The sequence below is a fragment of the Pollachius pollachius genome, assembly GCF_949987615.1.
Source record: "Pollachius pollachius genome assembly, chromosome: 7".
Classification (NCBI taxonomy): domain Eukaryota; kingdom Metazoa; phylum Chordata; class Actinopteri; order Gadiformes; family Gadidae; genus Pollachius; species Pollachius pollachius.
In genome coordinates this window covers 27,413,565-27,430,479 of record NC_136940.1, presented here as the reverse complement: position 1 = coordinate 27,430,479, position 16,915 = coordinate 27,413,565, and the positions used below count along the sequence as shown (strand labels likewise).

Below are 16,915 nucleotides of genomic sequence, written 5' to 3'. Positions count from 1 at the left end.
ACAAAGGATTTCCTGATAACACTTCGTCACCTGCTGACAGAGCCCACAGCAGACTGCTCACCATGGCTGCTTGTTTGGGCGTTCATCTTAATTTAGATCCTTTGCTTACGCAGCGGCCAAGTGCCTCTTAAATCTTCCTGTCAGAGAGCTGGCCATACTGAGGGCCATGACTTTATGTAAACCTCTTGCTGAAGCTTCAAATGTGATCAGATGGAACCAAAAGTTCCTACTACACTTAATGCTCAGACCACAATCTATATCGACATGCATAATGCCAGTGGAAGAGGACGATCCACCAATCAGGATATGACTGAGTTCACGTGCAGAATGAAGTGGTGTTTCCCAGAGGTATTTAATGGTTTGTTATAAGCAGGGTGCGATTTGTGAAAAAACCAGAGGGGGGGATAATTTTGAGAAACATTTTAAAATGTTTCAAAATGAAGACGGACCCTGTGTATTTTGGTTGTTAATTATTACGATGTAATGGTGAAAATACTTTGGGTGGGGGGGATAATTTTTATCCCCACCGAGGATAAAAATAATTCAGCAGAGGGTAGGACGTGTAAACCAGAGGGGGGGATAATCCCCACCATCCCCACCGGCAAATCGCACCCTGGTTATAAGTTTGTTTATCGATTTGAGGAATTTGATGCCGTGGATTGGATAAGTGTACAGATTCGCCTGCCACAGGATGTTGGCACTGGGAAGGATCAGACCTTCAGGAAGCATTAAAGGTTGACGGTTTCAGTGTTATTGCTGGACCAAGGCTGTCCAGTTGTGCTTTGGCCAGTCTTTGTCGTGTTCATTTAAAAAAAGAAGCAGGGTTTTAGTTATTGTTTTTATTTATTAAAGGCTGTGGAAAAGAAATCTATTTATTTATTCATAAAACTCATCAATTAGCAATAACCTTGATACAAAGTCAAATATGTGAATACAAAAACATTGACAACTTTTTCCTGCTGATGATTACAAGGATAGGAATAAACAAATTGTACATCAAGGACCATTGCAACCGCAATGCCATCAAATAAGTGTTTAGTCAGGCATATATTATATGTAATAATTATACATTAATGTGACAAGCTGTAGATGATAAATAGCTAGTGTATAAATCCTTTCATGATTCAAGTGTTTTGTCAGAAATAAATATGTTTGGTAATTTACACTAATCGACAATAATTCAACATATTGAATTAATTCGAGTAAAAATGTTTCTGAAGCACTCAACTTAGAAGCTGAGAGTCTGCTATTTGTACATGCCTGAGTCTTCTTATGCTGATCTATGTCTGCAGCTTTTCATTCCATTGAAAAGACCCTGGGTGGAGTCCTGAGGGTGATCTGCACTCAGTATACAACGTGGATCTATAGAGATATACAGATTATATACAAACTGCTCCCTTTAACTGGACCGTTATCCACTGCCTGGCACCGGCTTGGTCACCTGACCCTGCTGCAGAGGACATTTAGCAAGCGGGAAGAAAACAAATATATGATATCAATATCGTATTCACAGTGGAAGGAACGCTCATGAAAGCATCAGTCCCTCTTCCAGTGTTTGCACCCTAAGCCCCACACTGCATATTGTCATTAATCTGTGGCCCATGGGGCCTCCCCCTGGCCATTTGGCTCCTGAGAATAGGCATTTTGTTTGGGGTTTCCTACCGTTATCTATTCCATCCATCCCTTCCTGCCACTGATGCCCTCGGACCCCTCACCCGTTCTGCTGACTGACCATACCTGCTGTCATCTCACTGTTCTGATGAGGATCACATCCCTCAAGGAAACTGGGTGTGTGTGTGTGTGCGCGTACTGTGGGTGTTTGTGTGTATGCGCGTACTGTGGGTGTTTGTGTGTGTGTGCATACTGTGGGTGTGTGCACGTACTGTGGGTGTGTGTGTGTGCTTACTGTGGGTGTGTGTGTGTGTGTACGTACTGTGGGTGTTTGTGTGTGTGTGTGTGTGCTTACTGTGGGTGTGTGTGTGTGCGTACTGTGTGTGTGTGTGTGTGCGTACTGTGGGTGTGTGTGTGTGCGTACTGTGTGTGTGTTTGTGTGTGTACTGTGGGTGTGTGTGTGTGCGTACTGTGGGTGTGTGTGTGTGTGTACTGTGGGTGTGTGTGTGTGCGTACTGTGGGTGTGTGTGTGTGCGTACTGTGTGTGTGTGCGTACTGTGGGTGTTTGTGTTGGTCCAAATGGATGAGGTCCCTTCGGCAGCCTAACCCTTAACCCTTAACCCTTATCTTGTGGTGGACTGGAGGAAGTCTTCCCAACCACAAGTCTGAACATGTTTTAACCTTACACATTCTCCTCATCCGCTGACTAACGAAGCCACCGTAGGAGGTCGTTTAATTAAAGAAGGAAACGCACAACTTCTTAATGGCGGAAAAAAGGTAAGGAGGGAGAAGAGAGGGAAGATTTAGGTTATTTGAAGCCAGGTGGGTAGACAGGCTCCCCCTAGGGGGGGGACGACTGTCCTCTAGGGGGGGGACTGTCCTCTGGGGGGGACGACTGTCCTCTAGGGGGGGGACTGTCCTCTAGGGGGGGACGACTGTCCTCTAGGGGGGGGACGACTGTCCTTTAGGGGGGGGGACTGTCCTTTAGGGGGGGGGACTGTCCTCTAGGGGGGGGGACTGTCCTCTAGTGGGGGGACGACTGTCCTCTAGGGGGGGGACTGTCCTCTAGTGGGGGGACTGTCCTCTAGTGGGGGGGGACTGTCCTTTAGGGGGGGGGCTGTCTGTCTGTCCTCTGGTGGGGGGCTGTCTGTCCTCTGGTGGGGGCTGTCTGTCCTCTGGTGGGGGGCTGTCTGTCTGTCCTCTGGTGGGGGGCTGTCTGTCCTCTGGTGGGGGGCTGTCTGTCTGTCCTCTGGTGGGGGGCTGTCTGTCCTCTGGTGGGGGGGCTGTCTGTCCTCTGGTGGGGGGCTGTCTGTCTGTCCTCTGGTGGGGGGCTGTCTGTCTGTCCTCTGGTGGGGGGGCTGTCTGTCTGTCCTCTGGTGGGGGCTGTCTGTCCTCTGGTGGGGGGGCTGTGTCCTCTGGTGGGGGGCTGTCTGTCTGTCTTCTGGTGGGGTCTGTCTGTCCTCTGGTGGGGGGCTGTCTGTCCTCTGGTGGGGGCTGTCTGTCTGTCCTCTGGTGGGGGCTGTCTGTCCTCTGGTGGGGGGCTGTCTGTCCTCTGGTGGGGGCTGTCTGTCCTCTGGTGGGGGCTGTCTGTCCTCTGGTGGGGGGCTGTCTGTCCTCTGGTGGGGGCTGTCTGTCCTCTGGTGGGGGCTGTCTGTCCTCTGGTGGGGGGGTAGTACCTTGCAGGTGGGCGGAGCCCCCAGGTTCTGGACTCTGCGGTTCTCTCCCTCCACCAGCGCCAGCCGCTGGGCCATCAGCTGCTTTTCTTCCCGCAGGCGGTTCTGTTCCAACAGGATCGTCTTCATCTGCACAAAACACAAAGAGATCAGACTTATTTCAACAGCTTAATGAAACCAAGAAGGAGTGCTGAGATTTGTTCTCTCAAAAAGATAGGTTTTTAATTCCCTGGTTAGGCTCTATGGAGCAGACAGGGTTAGGGTTAAGGTTAGGGTTAGGCTTTATGGAGCAGACAGGGTTAGGGTTAAGGTTAGGGTTAGGCTTTATGGAGCAGACAGGGTTAGGGTTAAGGTTAGGGTTAGGCTCTATGGAGCAGACAGGGTTAGGGTTAAGGTTAGGGTTAGGCTCTATGGAGCAGACAGGGTTAGGGTTAAGGTTAGGGTTAGGCTTTATGGAGCAGACAGGGTTAGGGTTAAGGTTAGGGTTAGGCTCTATGGAGCAGACAGGGTTAGGGTTAAGGTTAGGGTTAGGCTCTATGGAGCAGACAGGGTTAGGGTTAAGGTTAGGGTTAGGCTTTATGGAGCAGACAGGGTTAGGGTTAAGGTTAGGGTTAGGCTCTATGGAGCAGACAGGGTTAGGGTTAGGGTTAGGCTTTATGGAGCAGACAGGGTTAGGGTTAAGGTTAGGGTTAGGCTTTATGGAGCAGACAGGGTTAGGGTTAAGGTTAGGGTTAGGCTCTATGGAGCAGACAGGGTTAGGGTTAGGGTTAGGCTTTATGGAGCAGACAGGGTTAGGGTTAAGGTTAGGGTTAGGCTTTATGGAGCAGACAGGGTTAGGGTTAAGGTTAGGGTTAGGCTCTATGGAGCAGACAGGGTTAGGGTTAAGGTTAGGGTTAGGCTCTATGGAGCAGACAGGGTTAGGGTTAAGGTTAGGGTTAGGCTCTATGGAGCAGACAGGGTTAGGGTTAAGGTTAGGGTTAGGCTTTATGGAGCAGACAGGGTTAGGGTTAAGGTTAGGGTTAGGCTCTATGGAGCAGACAGGGTTAGGGTTAGGGTTAGGCTTTATGGAGCAGACAGGGTTAGGGTTAAGGTTAGGGTTAGGCTTTATGGAGCAGACAGGGTTAGGGTTAAGGTTAGGGTTAGGCTTTATGGAGCAGACAGGGTTAGGGTTAAGGTTAGGGTTAGGCTCTATGGAGCAGACAGGGTTAGGGTTAAGGTTAGGGTTAGGCTCTATGGAGCAGACAGGGTTAGGGTTAAGGTTAGGGTTAGGCTTTATGGAGCAGACAGGGTTAGGGTTAAGGTTAGGGTTAGGCTCTATGGAGCAGACAGGGTTAGGGTTAAGGTTAGGGTTAGGCTTTATGGAGCAGACAGGGTTAGGGTTAAGGTTAGGGTTAGGCTTTATGGAGCAGACAGGGTTAGGGTTAAGGTTAGGGTTAGGCTTTATGGAGCAGACAGGGTTAGGGTTTATGGAGCAGACAGGGTTAGGGTTAAGGTTAGGGTCTATGGAGCAGTTAGGGTTAGGCTTTATGTAGCAGACATTGAGCGTACCCTGGTGTCGTGAGTCTTCTGGGCCTCCTGGACCAGCTGGTCGCTCTTTGCTGCCATGCCAGCCCGTCTCTGCTCACAGGTCCGCAGGTCAGAGGTCAGGTGGGAGCTCTGGACCTCCAGCTTGCTAGAGAGAGCTTGGATCTTCGCCACCTGTAGCGGGGAGAGGATGATGAGTCGAGGCCTTCGACCTGCTTTTTTAAACTACAGCCATTTATCGCTACGTGCATTTATTAATACGCTACTTTGAAAAGACAGCATAGAAATATACCCCCCCCTCCATATTTATGGACTATGAATTGATTGCGTAGTGTACAAACAAATTACTTTGGGGCATTCAGAAGGAATTAAAGTCATTATTCAAGATAATATATTTTTTGCATTGGAAGTAAGTTGCATTGGATAATGACATATTTGTATTTATTCATTAAAAATATCTATTCACTTTACCACCATGTACACTAGTCCATTCGCCTTTATTCACTCTATTCACTTTACCACCACACTTAATTTATTATTCTCAAGCGTCTCCATATTGAGAAGGAGATTTAGTGGTCTACAAGTGTTAGCATACCATAATAATGATATCATCCTCTTCAAGGTTCACGTTCTAATCATGATTTATATTTGTCAGAGAGTGGGGTCTTTCCGTCTTCGGAAATGAGCAACGGACTGTATAAACAGATGTGAGGCAGCAAATGGACAAGTTGGAGTTTTTTATGACAGCTGTTTCCAGATAATTGTTATCAAGTGATTCATTGGTGAGGACACACGGTGACCCGTTGGAGAAAGGCTTACTATCTCAACCCTAACACAGCCGTCACCTCAATGAGACGGAACAGCAGTGTGGGAAGCAAGAGCTTCCTACTGGGAGAACTGGTTTCCTTCTGGGAGAACTGGTTTCCCGCCAATGTAACTAAAATCTGTCAAATGAAGCTGACAGGAACGGTAAAGGATTGAACTCTTCTACTGTAGATTATACAGCAACAGGATACGATATCAAACACTGGCATACACACACGCACACATGCATATGCACACACGCCCTCACGACTGCACACACACACACACACACACAATCAAACATGTGTGGAATAAGTGTGGTATAAAAGTATTTTATAACTTTACACTACTTAATACAGGCTTAGCTTCTCAGTGCAAGAGATGAACTGCACTGTCTCCACCTATCATGACCATAGGGGCATACGCAGTTATAGCCTCACTTATCAACCCTAAACGCACACACACACACCTGGTCTCCGACGCTGTTGAGGTACTTCTGGAAGCGGTCCTCCACCTCCCGGGAGAGGTTAGTGCAGTTGGCTCGGATCTTCTCCAAATGCTCCTGCTGCTTGGTGCAGGTGAGGTGGAAGATGTGTTGGTGGGGGAACAGGTCATTGATCCGCGCCAGGAAGGCACTCGTCACCGTCTGGATGCCCTCCAGAGACTTGGCAAAGTCCTCCTTGCACTTCCTGGTCAGGGAAATAGAAAACAAGCATTAAGTCGGGGCTAACGCTTGGTAACGTTCAACATAGACTTGTTACTCGTAAAGACACACTCACACATACAGTAGGCGTGCAGACGCACACACACACACCTGGTGTAGGCGCTGAGCTGCTCCTGCATGCGGAGGTTGAGCTGCCGCGTGCTGATGGCCTCCTGGTTGTGGGCGTCGCGGTCCCTGATGGCGCCGTCTCTCTCCTGGCTCAGGTACGTCACCGTCTGGGTGAAGTTGGCCTCCAGGAGTCTGAGCATGGCTCCCTGCTGCTCGTTGAGGCTCTGCAGCACCCTGCGCTCGTCTGGAGAAGAAAACCCTTCAGTTACCTTCTGGTCAGGAATAAGGCCCATACATGGTCTTCAGGAACAGGATACCGTGACCTTCTGGTCAGGAATAAGGCCCATACATGGTCTTCAGGAACAGGATACCGTGACCTTCTGGTCAGGAATAAGGCCCATACATGGTCTTCAGGATCAGGATACCGTGACCTTCTGGTCAGGAATAAGGCCCATACATGGTCTTCAGGAACAGGATACCGTGACCTTCTGGTCAGGAATAAGACCCATACATGGTCTTCAGGATCAGGATACCGTGACCTTCTGGTCAGGAATAAGGCCCATACATGGTCTTCAGGATCAGGATACCGTGACCTTCTGGTCAGGAATAAGGCCCATACATGGTCTTCAGGATCAGGATACCGTGACCTTCTGGTCAGGAATAAGGCCCATACATGGTCTTCAGGATCAGGATACCGTGACCTTCTGGTCAGGAATAAGGCCCATACATGGTCTTCAGGAACAGGATGCCGTGACCTTCTGGTCAGGAATAAGGCCCATACATGGTCTTCAGGAACAGGATACCGTGACCTTCTGGTCAGGAATAAGACCCATACATGGTCTTCAGGATCAGGATACCGTGACCTTCTGGTCAGGAATAAGGCCCATACATGGTCTTCAGGATCAGGATACCGTGACCTTCTGGTCAGGAATAAGGCCCATACATGGTCTTCAGGAACAGGATACCGTGACCTTCTGGTCAGGAATAAGGCCCATACATGGTCTTCAGGAACAGGATACCGTGACCTTCTGGTCAGGAATAAGACCCATACATGGTCTTCAGGAACACGATACCGTGACCTTCTGGTCAGGAATAAGGCCCATACATGGTCTTCAGGAACAGGATACCGTGACCTTCTGGTCAGGAATAAGGCCCATACATGGTCTTCAGGATCAGGATACCGTGACCTTCTGGTCAGGAATAAGGCCCATACATGGTCTTCAGGATCAGGATTGAGTTAAGGGTTGGGTTAAGGCATCTTGCTTAAGGATGCAAACAGGTAAGGGGGCATCGGGGATTGAACCCAGAAACCTTTGGCTGGGAGCCCAATAGCCACTAGGGCAACAGATCTGGCTGCATCACGGTTAAACTGGTGTTGATGCTTTAATTGACTTGAGGCCGTACTTTACACTTATCTTGGAATGAGAGGAAGAGGACTCACTGATAATAGCAGATGAGATGTGACATAGGGTTAGGGGACACACAGGGGGACACAGAGGGACAGAGGGGGGGACACACAGGGGGACACACCGGGGGACACACAGGGGGGACACACAGGGGGGACACACAGGGGGACACAGAGGGACAGAGGGGGGGACACAGGGGGACAAACAGGGGGGACACACAGGGGGACACACCGGGGGACACACAGGGGGACACACCGGGGGACACACAGGGGGACACACAGGGGAACACAGAGGGGAACACAGAGGGGGACACACAGGGGGACACAGAGGGGAACACAGAGGGGAACACAGAGGGGGACACAGAGGGGGACACACAGGGGAACACAGAGGGGAACACAGAGGGGGACACAGAGGGGGACACAGGGGGACACACAGGGGGACAAACAGGGGGGACACACAGGGGGACACACAGGGGGACACAGAGGGACAAGGGGGGGACACGGTGAGGACACTGTGAGGACATACTGTTAGGGAGAGCGAAGGGGTTGTGCTGAGGCACAGAGGGACACTGTGGCTGGGCTGCACATCGTATGAGGGTCAGCCTCTTCTCCTCCTCGCACTGCACCTGAGACAAGAGAGACAAACGGTTCACAAAGTAAGAAGATTACAACTCCTTGGGTTTTTCTTCCAGAACAGATGGTTGACACTTCACAATAAGGGTACATTCAGGAACCATTACATTAACCATTACCATTACAACAGTTAACTGATGGTCTAGTAATAATTCACTAATGCTGTTTACTTATAGTGTTTATCTTAACCAAGGTAATAGTGTTCATTTTAACTAGATTATTGTTAACCCTCACCCACAACCCTAACCCCAATCTCTAGACTAATGCTGTGCAATACATCTTAAAACTGCATTAACTAACGTTCATTAATGGTTAATTAATGCACTCTTATTGTAAAGTGTTATGAACAGATGCAACCCATAAAATACACCTAAAGAAAATGCAAAAAAATACGAATTCTAGTTGAAATAATGTACCTGAAGTCCCAGTTCACTCTACAGTACACATTCTCTAGTTTAGATGATCCTCTAAGAATACCTCCAGACTCACCAGCTTCTTGTGGCCAGGGTTAGGGTTAGGGTTAGGGTTAACCCTAAACCTACCCCTAACCCTAACCCTAAACCCCCAGACTCACCAGCTTCTTGTGGCCGGCCTGGTGCACCTTGGCCGAGCTGTTGGCGCTGGTCTTCAGCTGCTCCACCTCCTTCTCCAGGGAGGCCTTCTGGGCCGTGGCCGCTCCGAGCTGTGCCTTGAGCTCCCCCTTCTCCTTCCTCAGCTGGACGTTGTTCTCACTCAGCTGGTTGAAGTTCTGCTCCATCTCCTTCGCACACATCGCAAGGTATTTATATTCTCCGTCATCATTACCAAACCATATATATATATATATATATATATATATATATATATATATATATATATATATATATATATATATATATATATAGGACGCTGGAAAAGTGGCAGAAGGTGGATTTCTCAGATGAATCTTCGGTTGAATTACATCATAGCCGCCGCAAATATTGCAGGAGACCTACTGGAGCCCGCATGGATCCGAGATTCACCCAGAAAACAGTTAAGTTTGGTGGCGGAAAAATCATGGTCTAGGGTTACATCCAGTATGGGGGTGTGCGAGAGATTTGCAGGGTGGAAGGCAATATCAATAGCCTAAAATATCAAGAAGTATTAGCTACCTCTTACATTCCCAACCATAAAAGGGGTCAAGTTTTGCAGCAGGATGGTGCTCCATTGCATACTTCCATCTCTACATCAAAGTTCCTCAAGGCGAAGAAGATCAAGGTGCTCCAGGACTGGCCAGCCCAGTCACCAGACATGAACATCATTGAGCATGTATGGGGTAGAATGAAAGAGGAAGCATGGAAGACGAAACCAAAGAATCTTGATGAACTCGTGAAGAACATGATAGACTGATGAACATGTTAGACTGCTTTCTTTGCTATTCCTGATGACTTCATCAATAAATTGTATGAATCATTGTCGAACCACATGGATGCAGTCCTTCAAGCTCATGGAAGTCATACAAGACATTAAATATGGATCTCACAGCACCACTTCTTAATTCACTGATGTTATGCAACATTTTTTGTATTTGAAGTATTTATTTGTTCAGTTTTCACATTACTCTCTGAAGGCGACAAAGCTTTTGTCTTGCCAAAATCTGACCTTTCTGTGTTCATTAAATGATCAATCCTTCTTCAGCAAAGCAAATTTATTTTAGTTTATTAAACTTAATTTGGGAGGGTTTTAGCTTTCATATGAGCCATTTCTAAAACCAATGAATTAATTAATTAAGTGACAAGACTTTTGTCAGGGACTGTACACACCATATACCATATATATATATATATATACATATATACATAATCACTACAGACTTATTCAACAATATTATTGAAATATGACATCACTATTTATAACTCCTCACATTATTATTATTTAGTAAAGGATCAAAGCACAGAATCTGAGCAGCTTCAAGCACAACGATGGGGACAAAGAGAGCCCTCTAGGACTGGGATCTTTCCAACAGCTGCTCCACACTGACCTTGACCCTCAGCTCCTCAGCAGACTTCTCGGGCTGCCCGTACACCAGGAACAGCACCAGGCTGGCGATGATCAGGGACTGGATCAGGGACGAGAAGAAGAAGAGGATCCTCATGTAATAGCCGCAGCTCTTCCCTCTGGCCTTGCGGAGCGGCTCCATCCCTAGTTTGGCCCGTGGGTAGCTGCTGCTGTACATGGCAGCGGCGCAGAGGTGGTGGCGGCTAGTCGAAATCCTTCAGAGCTTTTCTTCCTCCCTAGGATGCTTTCCTTAAGTGCTCTTGGCAAGACAGGTGTTGAATACGAGACCAGAGTGCTGTAGAGCGGTTTCAGCTCTCATGGGGCTGTTCTAGACGATAGGACCAGTCCAGGAGCAGAGCCAGTATGGCGGGATGGATGTAAACACTGACCCTGAGTTGTTCCGAAGGGGCCATGTTTATAAACGCTGCGTGAGGCAGACATCCAGTGTATCCTGGACCACCCCCCTACACACACACACACACACCCTCATCCTCCCCCCCCCCACACACACACTCCCTCATCCTCCCCCCCCCCCCCCACAGAGACACACACCCTTCCATACACATGCACACACACACACCCTTCCACACGCATTCACACACACACACACACACATACAAACACACCCTTCAATACGCATGCACACAGACACACAAACGCGCAAGGACACTCACATACACATACACATACACACACACACACACATGCACACACACTCACTCCTGGTGAGTGTGTGTGCAAACTGGTATCAGAACTCCTGGCACTGCAGGAGTTCCCCTTTAGACCGGGCGTAGCACGGGGTACTGATGAAGAGGGAAAATGTCATCCTGGATCGAGAAGAGGTCGAGGAGAGCTCTCCACACATAGAGTCAGACCTGGGCCCTCGAGAGAATACAACAGCATTCCTGAATACATTCCATCACCTATGGAAAACACTAAATAAGGCAACCCTGAAACATCCTGCCTGAGCTCCCACAAAAGGGAGGCATCTCGGCCAGTAGTGAGAGGGGAAAACAATGGGGAGCTGTCACTCTTTAGGGACCGCTGGCAGAACAAATATTCCCTATAGTACAGCAGACCCTCCCAACCCTGACCCCCACACACACACACACACACACACTGGTGACGTGAGGAGCTGTCACATCAGACCAGGAGTTGAACGGGGAGATTTCTCTACGCCAGGGTGCTTCCTGTTACCCAGTAACTTCCTGCCAACCTGTTTGCAACGGAAACTAATCATATACCTGACAGGCCCTGAACACCAGGACAGACGTTTACCAAAACTAACCAAACTGAGTTCAGAACAAAAAAACAAGTCATATTTTCTATTAAAGGTACAATATTAAACATTGACACCAAGCGTTTCAAATGGTACTGCAGTCCAAACCGAATATTGGAAAGTTGCGTCTACAGCCCAGACCCAAAGATCAGCAGCAGCAGGTTGTCAGGTTGAAGGCAATGAACGAACAAATGCAAACGGACCGAACGCAACATTATATTTTGAGAGCAGTATTCTATGTTGTCCTACATTGTAAGTTGATCAGTTAATATATACATTTGTAATTTATTTAGTGTTTGAAAATCATAAAGCATCTTGTGGCATCCGTCTTGAGATCCTTCTGGTCTCCGAGCTGTCTTTCAAATGTACCCAAGGTGTGTCCCTGTTTCAGCACGGCTGCGGTCAGAGCTTTTGAAAAGAGAACCCAGTACAATCCCAGTTTGTCCCGTTTGTTTGCTTGCTTCCATGGGTACATGAAGCTATTTGTGTGCCAATTAGGATCATATTTGGCAATACTGGGTCCTCTGGGAATAGTGGAACATAAAAGGTCAAAACTATTCCAAACGAACATACTGCCTGTAGCATGTTGTGGAAGAAGCCAGTATTTTCCAGAGCATTTTCCCATAATCTTTGATGAAATAATCATCCTTTTATGATTTTGTACATTCCAGTATTTTTTTTTTCAATATAGCTCCCTACACAAGAACACTTTTCGCCATAATTATGCGAGATACTGGTTGTCAGGATGAAATATGTTTCATAACCGAGGGCTGCGTAATGCTCTGATTGACACTAAGGGGACTTGTGTTTGATGACTAACCCTGGACAGGTCTGATCAGTATTTCACAGTAAAAACCAAGGGTTAGGGTTAGGGTTAGGGGTAATAACCCTAACCCTAACCCAAAGGATCTGTACTGCCATCTACTGGTCACATCCCAATCCTTAATAAAGCTTGGAAACAATGACATTAAAGACAGATTCTTTAATATCAGGAAGGTTTTTTTTAAATATATACACAGAACAGGTTTTCAGTGGTTGGATTTCAATTTTTAAGATCGATTGTTAGGTTAACTAAGGTTAACCTACTATAGGCTAACCAAAAGCCATGATTGGGCCTTACGGATTAGCGATCAATCTGTCAACACCAAACTTGATTAACAAATGCAGCTATTACTTATTGAATTAAAAGAGGGCGCTTTGCATGCTATTCATCAAACACCATCACCACAACAACAGTAAAACACACTACACTTTCCCCATCTCTCCCAAGATCCAGTCATGGAAAATCTGCGTTGTCTGCATGGATTGTTTTCTTTTATGTTCATAAGAGTTTATAAAGGCATTAACACCCCCAGATTTAGTGGTGGAGAAGGAAAACCAATAGCAACCGTCACCATGGAAACTTAACCTTCCCCGTTTCATATTTTTCTCGTGTGCTTCGTCGACTGCTCCATGTCCCCATCTGTGATCCTTCGACAAACCGGCAGTTTTTAATTTCCAGCGAGTTCATTGATCCGGGCTGGTTGTTATGTACAACAAACCACAACAAACCGTCGTCCTGTCCGCCGCCACCCACAGAGAAGATAAAGAGCCGCCGGACCCCCAGCTGTCTGGGGACCCCCAGCTCTCTGGGGACCCCCAGCTGTCTGAGGACCCCCAGCTCCCTGGAGACCCCCAGCTCCCTGGAGACCCCCAGCTCCCTGGAGACCCCCAGCAGTCTGGGGACCCCCAGCTGTCTGAGGACCCCCAGCTGTCTGAGGACCCCCAGCTCCCTGGAGACCCCCAGCTCCCTGGGGACCCCAGCTGTCTGAGGACCCCCAGCTCCCTGGAGACCCCCAGCTGTCTAAAGACCCCCAGCTGTCTGAGGACCCCCAGCTCCCTGGAGACCCCCAGCTCCCTGGGGACCCCAGCTGTCTGAGGACCCCCAGCTCCCTGGAGACCCCCAGCTGTCTAAAGACCCCCAGCTGTCTGAGGACCCCCAGCTCCCTGGAGACCCCCAGCTCTCTGGGGACCCCCAGCTGTCTGAGGACCCCCAGCTCCCTGGGGACCCCAGCTGTGCGCCCTCAGGGCGGGGTCTACACGGCGGGCTCGGCCTGCGGCTGGTCCCCCTCCAGCAGGCTGTAGGAGGCGTGGCTCTGGTAGGGCCGCTGCAGGGGGTGGGACAGCAGCTTGGCCATGCAGTTGTGGAGCTCGACGGCGGGGCCGCTCAGGGCCACCTCGAAGCGGTAGCACAGGCCACGGGTGTCCAGGTCGCAGAAGGAGCGGTAGTTGTCCTGGAGGCCGGGAGCATGCAGGAAAAAACATGGATTTAAATCACTGAGACCATGCGATGGGAGGCTACGCAATGTGCCTTTAAGTTGTTTAATTAATACTAAAGAGAGCAGGTTTAAATAAATACAAACTGTAAGCTTTATTTGTTTTGTAGGACTTGAGTGTTTTGTTCTGTACTTTGTATTGAGGTTGTTTCCTGTTGTCTTAATGATTCAATAGAATCCATTTGATTCACGTGATGTTTATACCAGTGATTCTGTAGCCGCTTACCTGACCTGCACAGCGGATTATGAATAGGTTGTCTCACGATAATTGTACAGATTAGTTTCAATATCCAAAGGTAGAACTGAATCATTTGACACTGCGTCAAAGTAAGAGTATACATTTGAGGGCCATGAAGGTCAGATGTTAGTGAGCAGCAGAACTGGATCACAGCCTTCGGTCGCTTCTCACCCTCCAGCTGCTGTCCTCCGCCCCATTGTGCAGATACACCACGTCCAGGAAGAAGTACGGCGACTGAAGCATCTTCTAAAAGGGACACATCGGGCAGCAAGGGTTTTTAATCAACACAAGGAAAGTTCCAGAGATATGTATGGTAGCAGACAGTATGGTACAACACTCACAATAACCCCTAGATTGTGTTATTTAGAAGTAGAAGCGATAGCCCATGAACAGCATAATGCTACAGCAGAAATAGACAAGAGGTTCTTATTTTCTAACCCTAACCAGTTCACCCCCATGCCTGTCCATTAAGAGGAGAGTCCAACTCTCTCTATCTAATAGCTCTGGTGACTGACCGATATATCGGTGGGCCGATATTATCGGCCGATATTAGGCATTTTCCAAACTATCGGTATCGGTATATTTGGTTATGTTTTTTTTCAAAGGACTTTGAGTTTCATATCTTAAGTTTGTATTTTTATACATTTTATTCATCAGAACTTTAATAAGTTTTGATTTTGACTTTTCTGTTGTGACAATAAAACAATAAAATAAAGTTTATTTTTAAACTGCATTACCTTATTATTTGAGTGAGGACTCATAAACAACTACAAATAACCAATGTTAGGGAAATCTGTTCATGTTTTGTTACGCGTTTCTGTAATTTCTTTTTTAAATATATATCGGCCGACATATCAGAATATCGGATTTCTAAATCACCAAATATTTGTATCGGCATCGGCCTTAAAAATCCTTTATCGGTCGGGCTCTGCTCCGGTGTCACCAAGCAACCATGAGCACAACGGGGACAGGAAGAGGACTGGCAGAGCAGCAAGGGGCGCTCACACTGACAGCCTCCGACGGGCTGAACAGCAGCTGGCCAGCACTGCGGCTGTAGAGCAGCAGGGCTCGCACCACGAAGGGGGGGGGGAAGGTCTGGACGTGGTCCGTTATCGGCAGCTCAATCTTCTGACGGCTGCAAAGGAACCCGATTATCATTTAAATCTATTCAATGGATTCCTTAATATGAAACACTTTATATGTGGTGAGATTATGACAGGGTTATGGAAGAGGTTGCATAATACTCACATTACGTTGAGAAGATCTTCCAGGTCTTGAAAAGGAACGTGTCAGGGAAATAACGTGCAGTACGTTCCTATCCGCTCCTACTTTATGGTTGGAGCAGTTCTGGATGAATAATCCACTGGATGGAGAATCCATACACCAGTGCAATATTATTTAAAGAATATCCTCCGCTGAGTTAGACTACTTGCCTTTGTGTCTTAACCATGTTTACTGTACCAGATGCTGCTGCGCCTTGCCCATCTCCACTACTGCTGTTCTAGCCTATATTGGACCATGCAGGCTCCTGCTGTCAGTCAGGCCACAGGGCCCAGGAACACCAATCAATATCAGAGAGGATAAGCCCACCTGCAGCCTCTGTTTGGCAGGAAGAAGTGTGTTTGCTGTAGAGATCTAGCATGTAGTGGGTTAATCTGTTAGATTATAAAATGTATATGAACTATCATGTATGCAAGTAGGCTGAAAGGATACTGAAAGATTCACACACATTGGTGTCCAGGTCATACAGACAGCTGCACAGCTCTCTGGGGTCAGAGGTGAACCCTGACAGCTAAAACACAAACATAGAGACATTACAGTCCAAAAGTACTAATGCTACATTGTGAGAAGACCGTCCACACAGGGTTGCTGAATAAGCCTGCACCAGGTATCCATGCTGTTGTTACTCTTCTCTGTTACAGAAGAAAAACACTAAAACAAACCCTGGTAGCACACGGGTGGGATTTTGGCCCTTTTCCACCGACAGTACCGGCTCAACTCGGCACGACTTAGAGTGGCACAACTTGGTTTGGCTCCAGGCACGTTGTGTTTCCATCTAGAAAGTACCTCTTCAACGCAGTCGTTTTTCTAGCACACATGCGTCAAACTGCGACATATACGCGACCACGTGACACATAAACAGACCTCTGTCACGGTCCACAGTGTGTTCTTGCACGGTGACCCTGCCAGGTTCAATAATCGATCATTATTGTTGACTGAACGCCAGGTTTCGGGTGTCAGGCTCGGACGTCACGCTCATCATTATTCGTCCAGTGGCGTCACTCTGGCCAATCAGTGGCCAGCAGCCTTTTTACGTCACATAAAAGTATCAGATCAGCTCTCTTGAATCCTCGACGGAGGTGAGCCTAAAAAAGTACCAGGTACCTCGTTTAGGCGATCGAAATGCAACAAAAGGCGGGCCGAATCGAGGCGAGTTGAGCTGGTACTGTCGGTGGTAAATGGTGTTGGTTCACAGTAGTGCCAATGAACACATTTTGCTGTCCCATATCTTTCGATGGTAGAAATCTACAGTCTACTGTGATTGGCTGTATTGAGATGGAGCCATGAGGAGCTTACCCAAAGAGCGTCGTCGTTCACTACAACCAGAGCAAACTCGTGCCTCTTGTCAATCTTATGCTTTGTTC

At 47.9% G+C, this 16,915-nt stretch overlaps 2 protein-coding genes across 4 annotated transcripts in view; both read right to left on the bottom strand.

Annotated features, from left to right (window-relative positions):
* Nucleotides 1-861: 861 nt before the first annotated feature.
* Nucleotides 862-10,815, bottom strand: plvapb (plasmalemma vesicle associated protein b). Its single transcript, XM_079740526.1, has 8 exons — nt 10,422-10,815; nt 8,997-9,182; nt 8,316-8,415; nt 6,427-6,628; nt 6,082-6,301; nt 4,833-4,982; nt 3,288-3,413; nt 862-1,450 (listed from the first exon to the last, which is right to left on the bottom strand). Exons 1-8 carry the CDS (start codon nt 10,614-10,616, stop codon nt 1,412-1,414), a joined length of 1,218 nt encoding a protein of 405 aa, XP_079596652.1. The 5' UTR covers nt 10,617-10,815; the 3' UTR covers nt 862-1,411.
* Nucleotides 10,816-12,684: 1,869 nt separating this feature from the next.
* The window catches only part of babam1 (BRISC and BRCA1 A complex member 1), a 5,490-nt gene continuing 1,259 nt past the window's right edge, over nt 12,685-16,915 (bottom strand). The window contains exons 4-9 of one of the 3 annotated variants that reach the window (XM_079739633.1): nt 16,848-16,915; nt 15,984-16,062; nt 15,519-15,543; nt 15,276-15,405; nt 14,442-14,516; nt 12,685-13,990 (exon numbers count right to left, since the gene is read on the bottom strand). The exon at nt 16,848-16,915 is cut by the window's right edge and continues 53 nt beyond it. In XM_079739633.1, coding sequence (XP_079595759.1) covers nt 13,793-13,990; nt 14,442-14,516; nt 15,276-15,405; nt 15,519-15,543; nt 15,984-16,062; nt 16,848-16,915 — 575 coding nt within the window. In that variant the 3' untranslated portion in view covers nt 12,685-13,792. The remainder of the gene's footprint in view (nt 13,991-14,441; nt 14,517-15,275; nt 15,406-15,518; nt 15,544-15,983; nt 16,063-16,847) is intronic. The other 2 variants (XM_079739634.1, XM_079739635.1) reach the window with 2 other exon arrangements.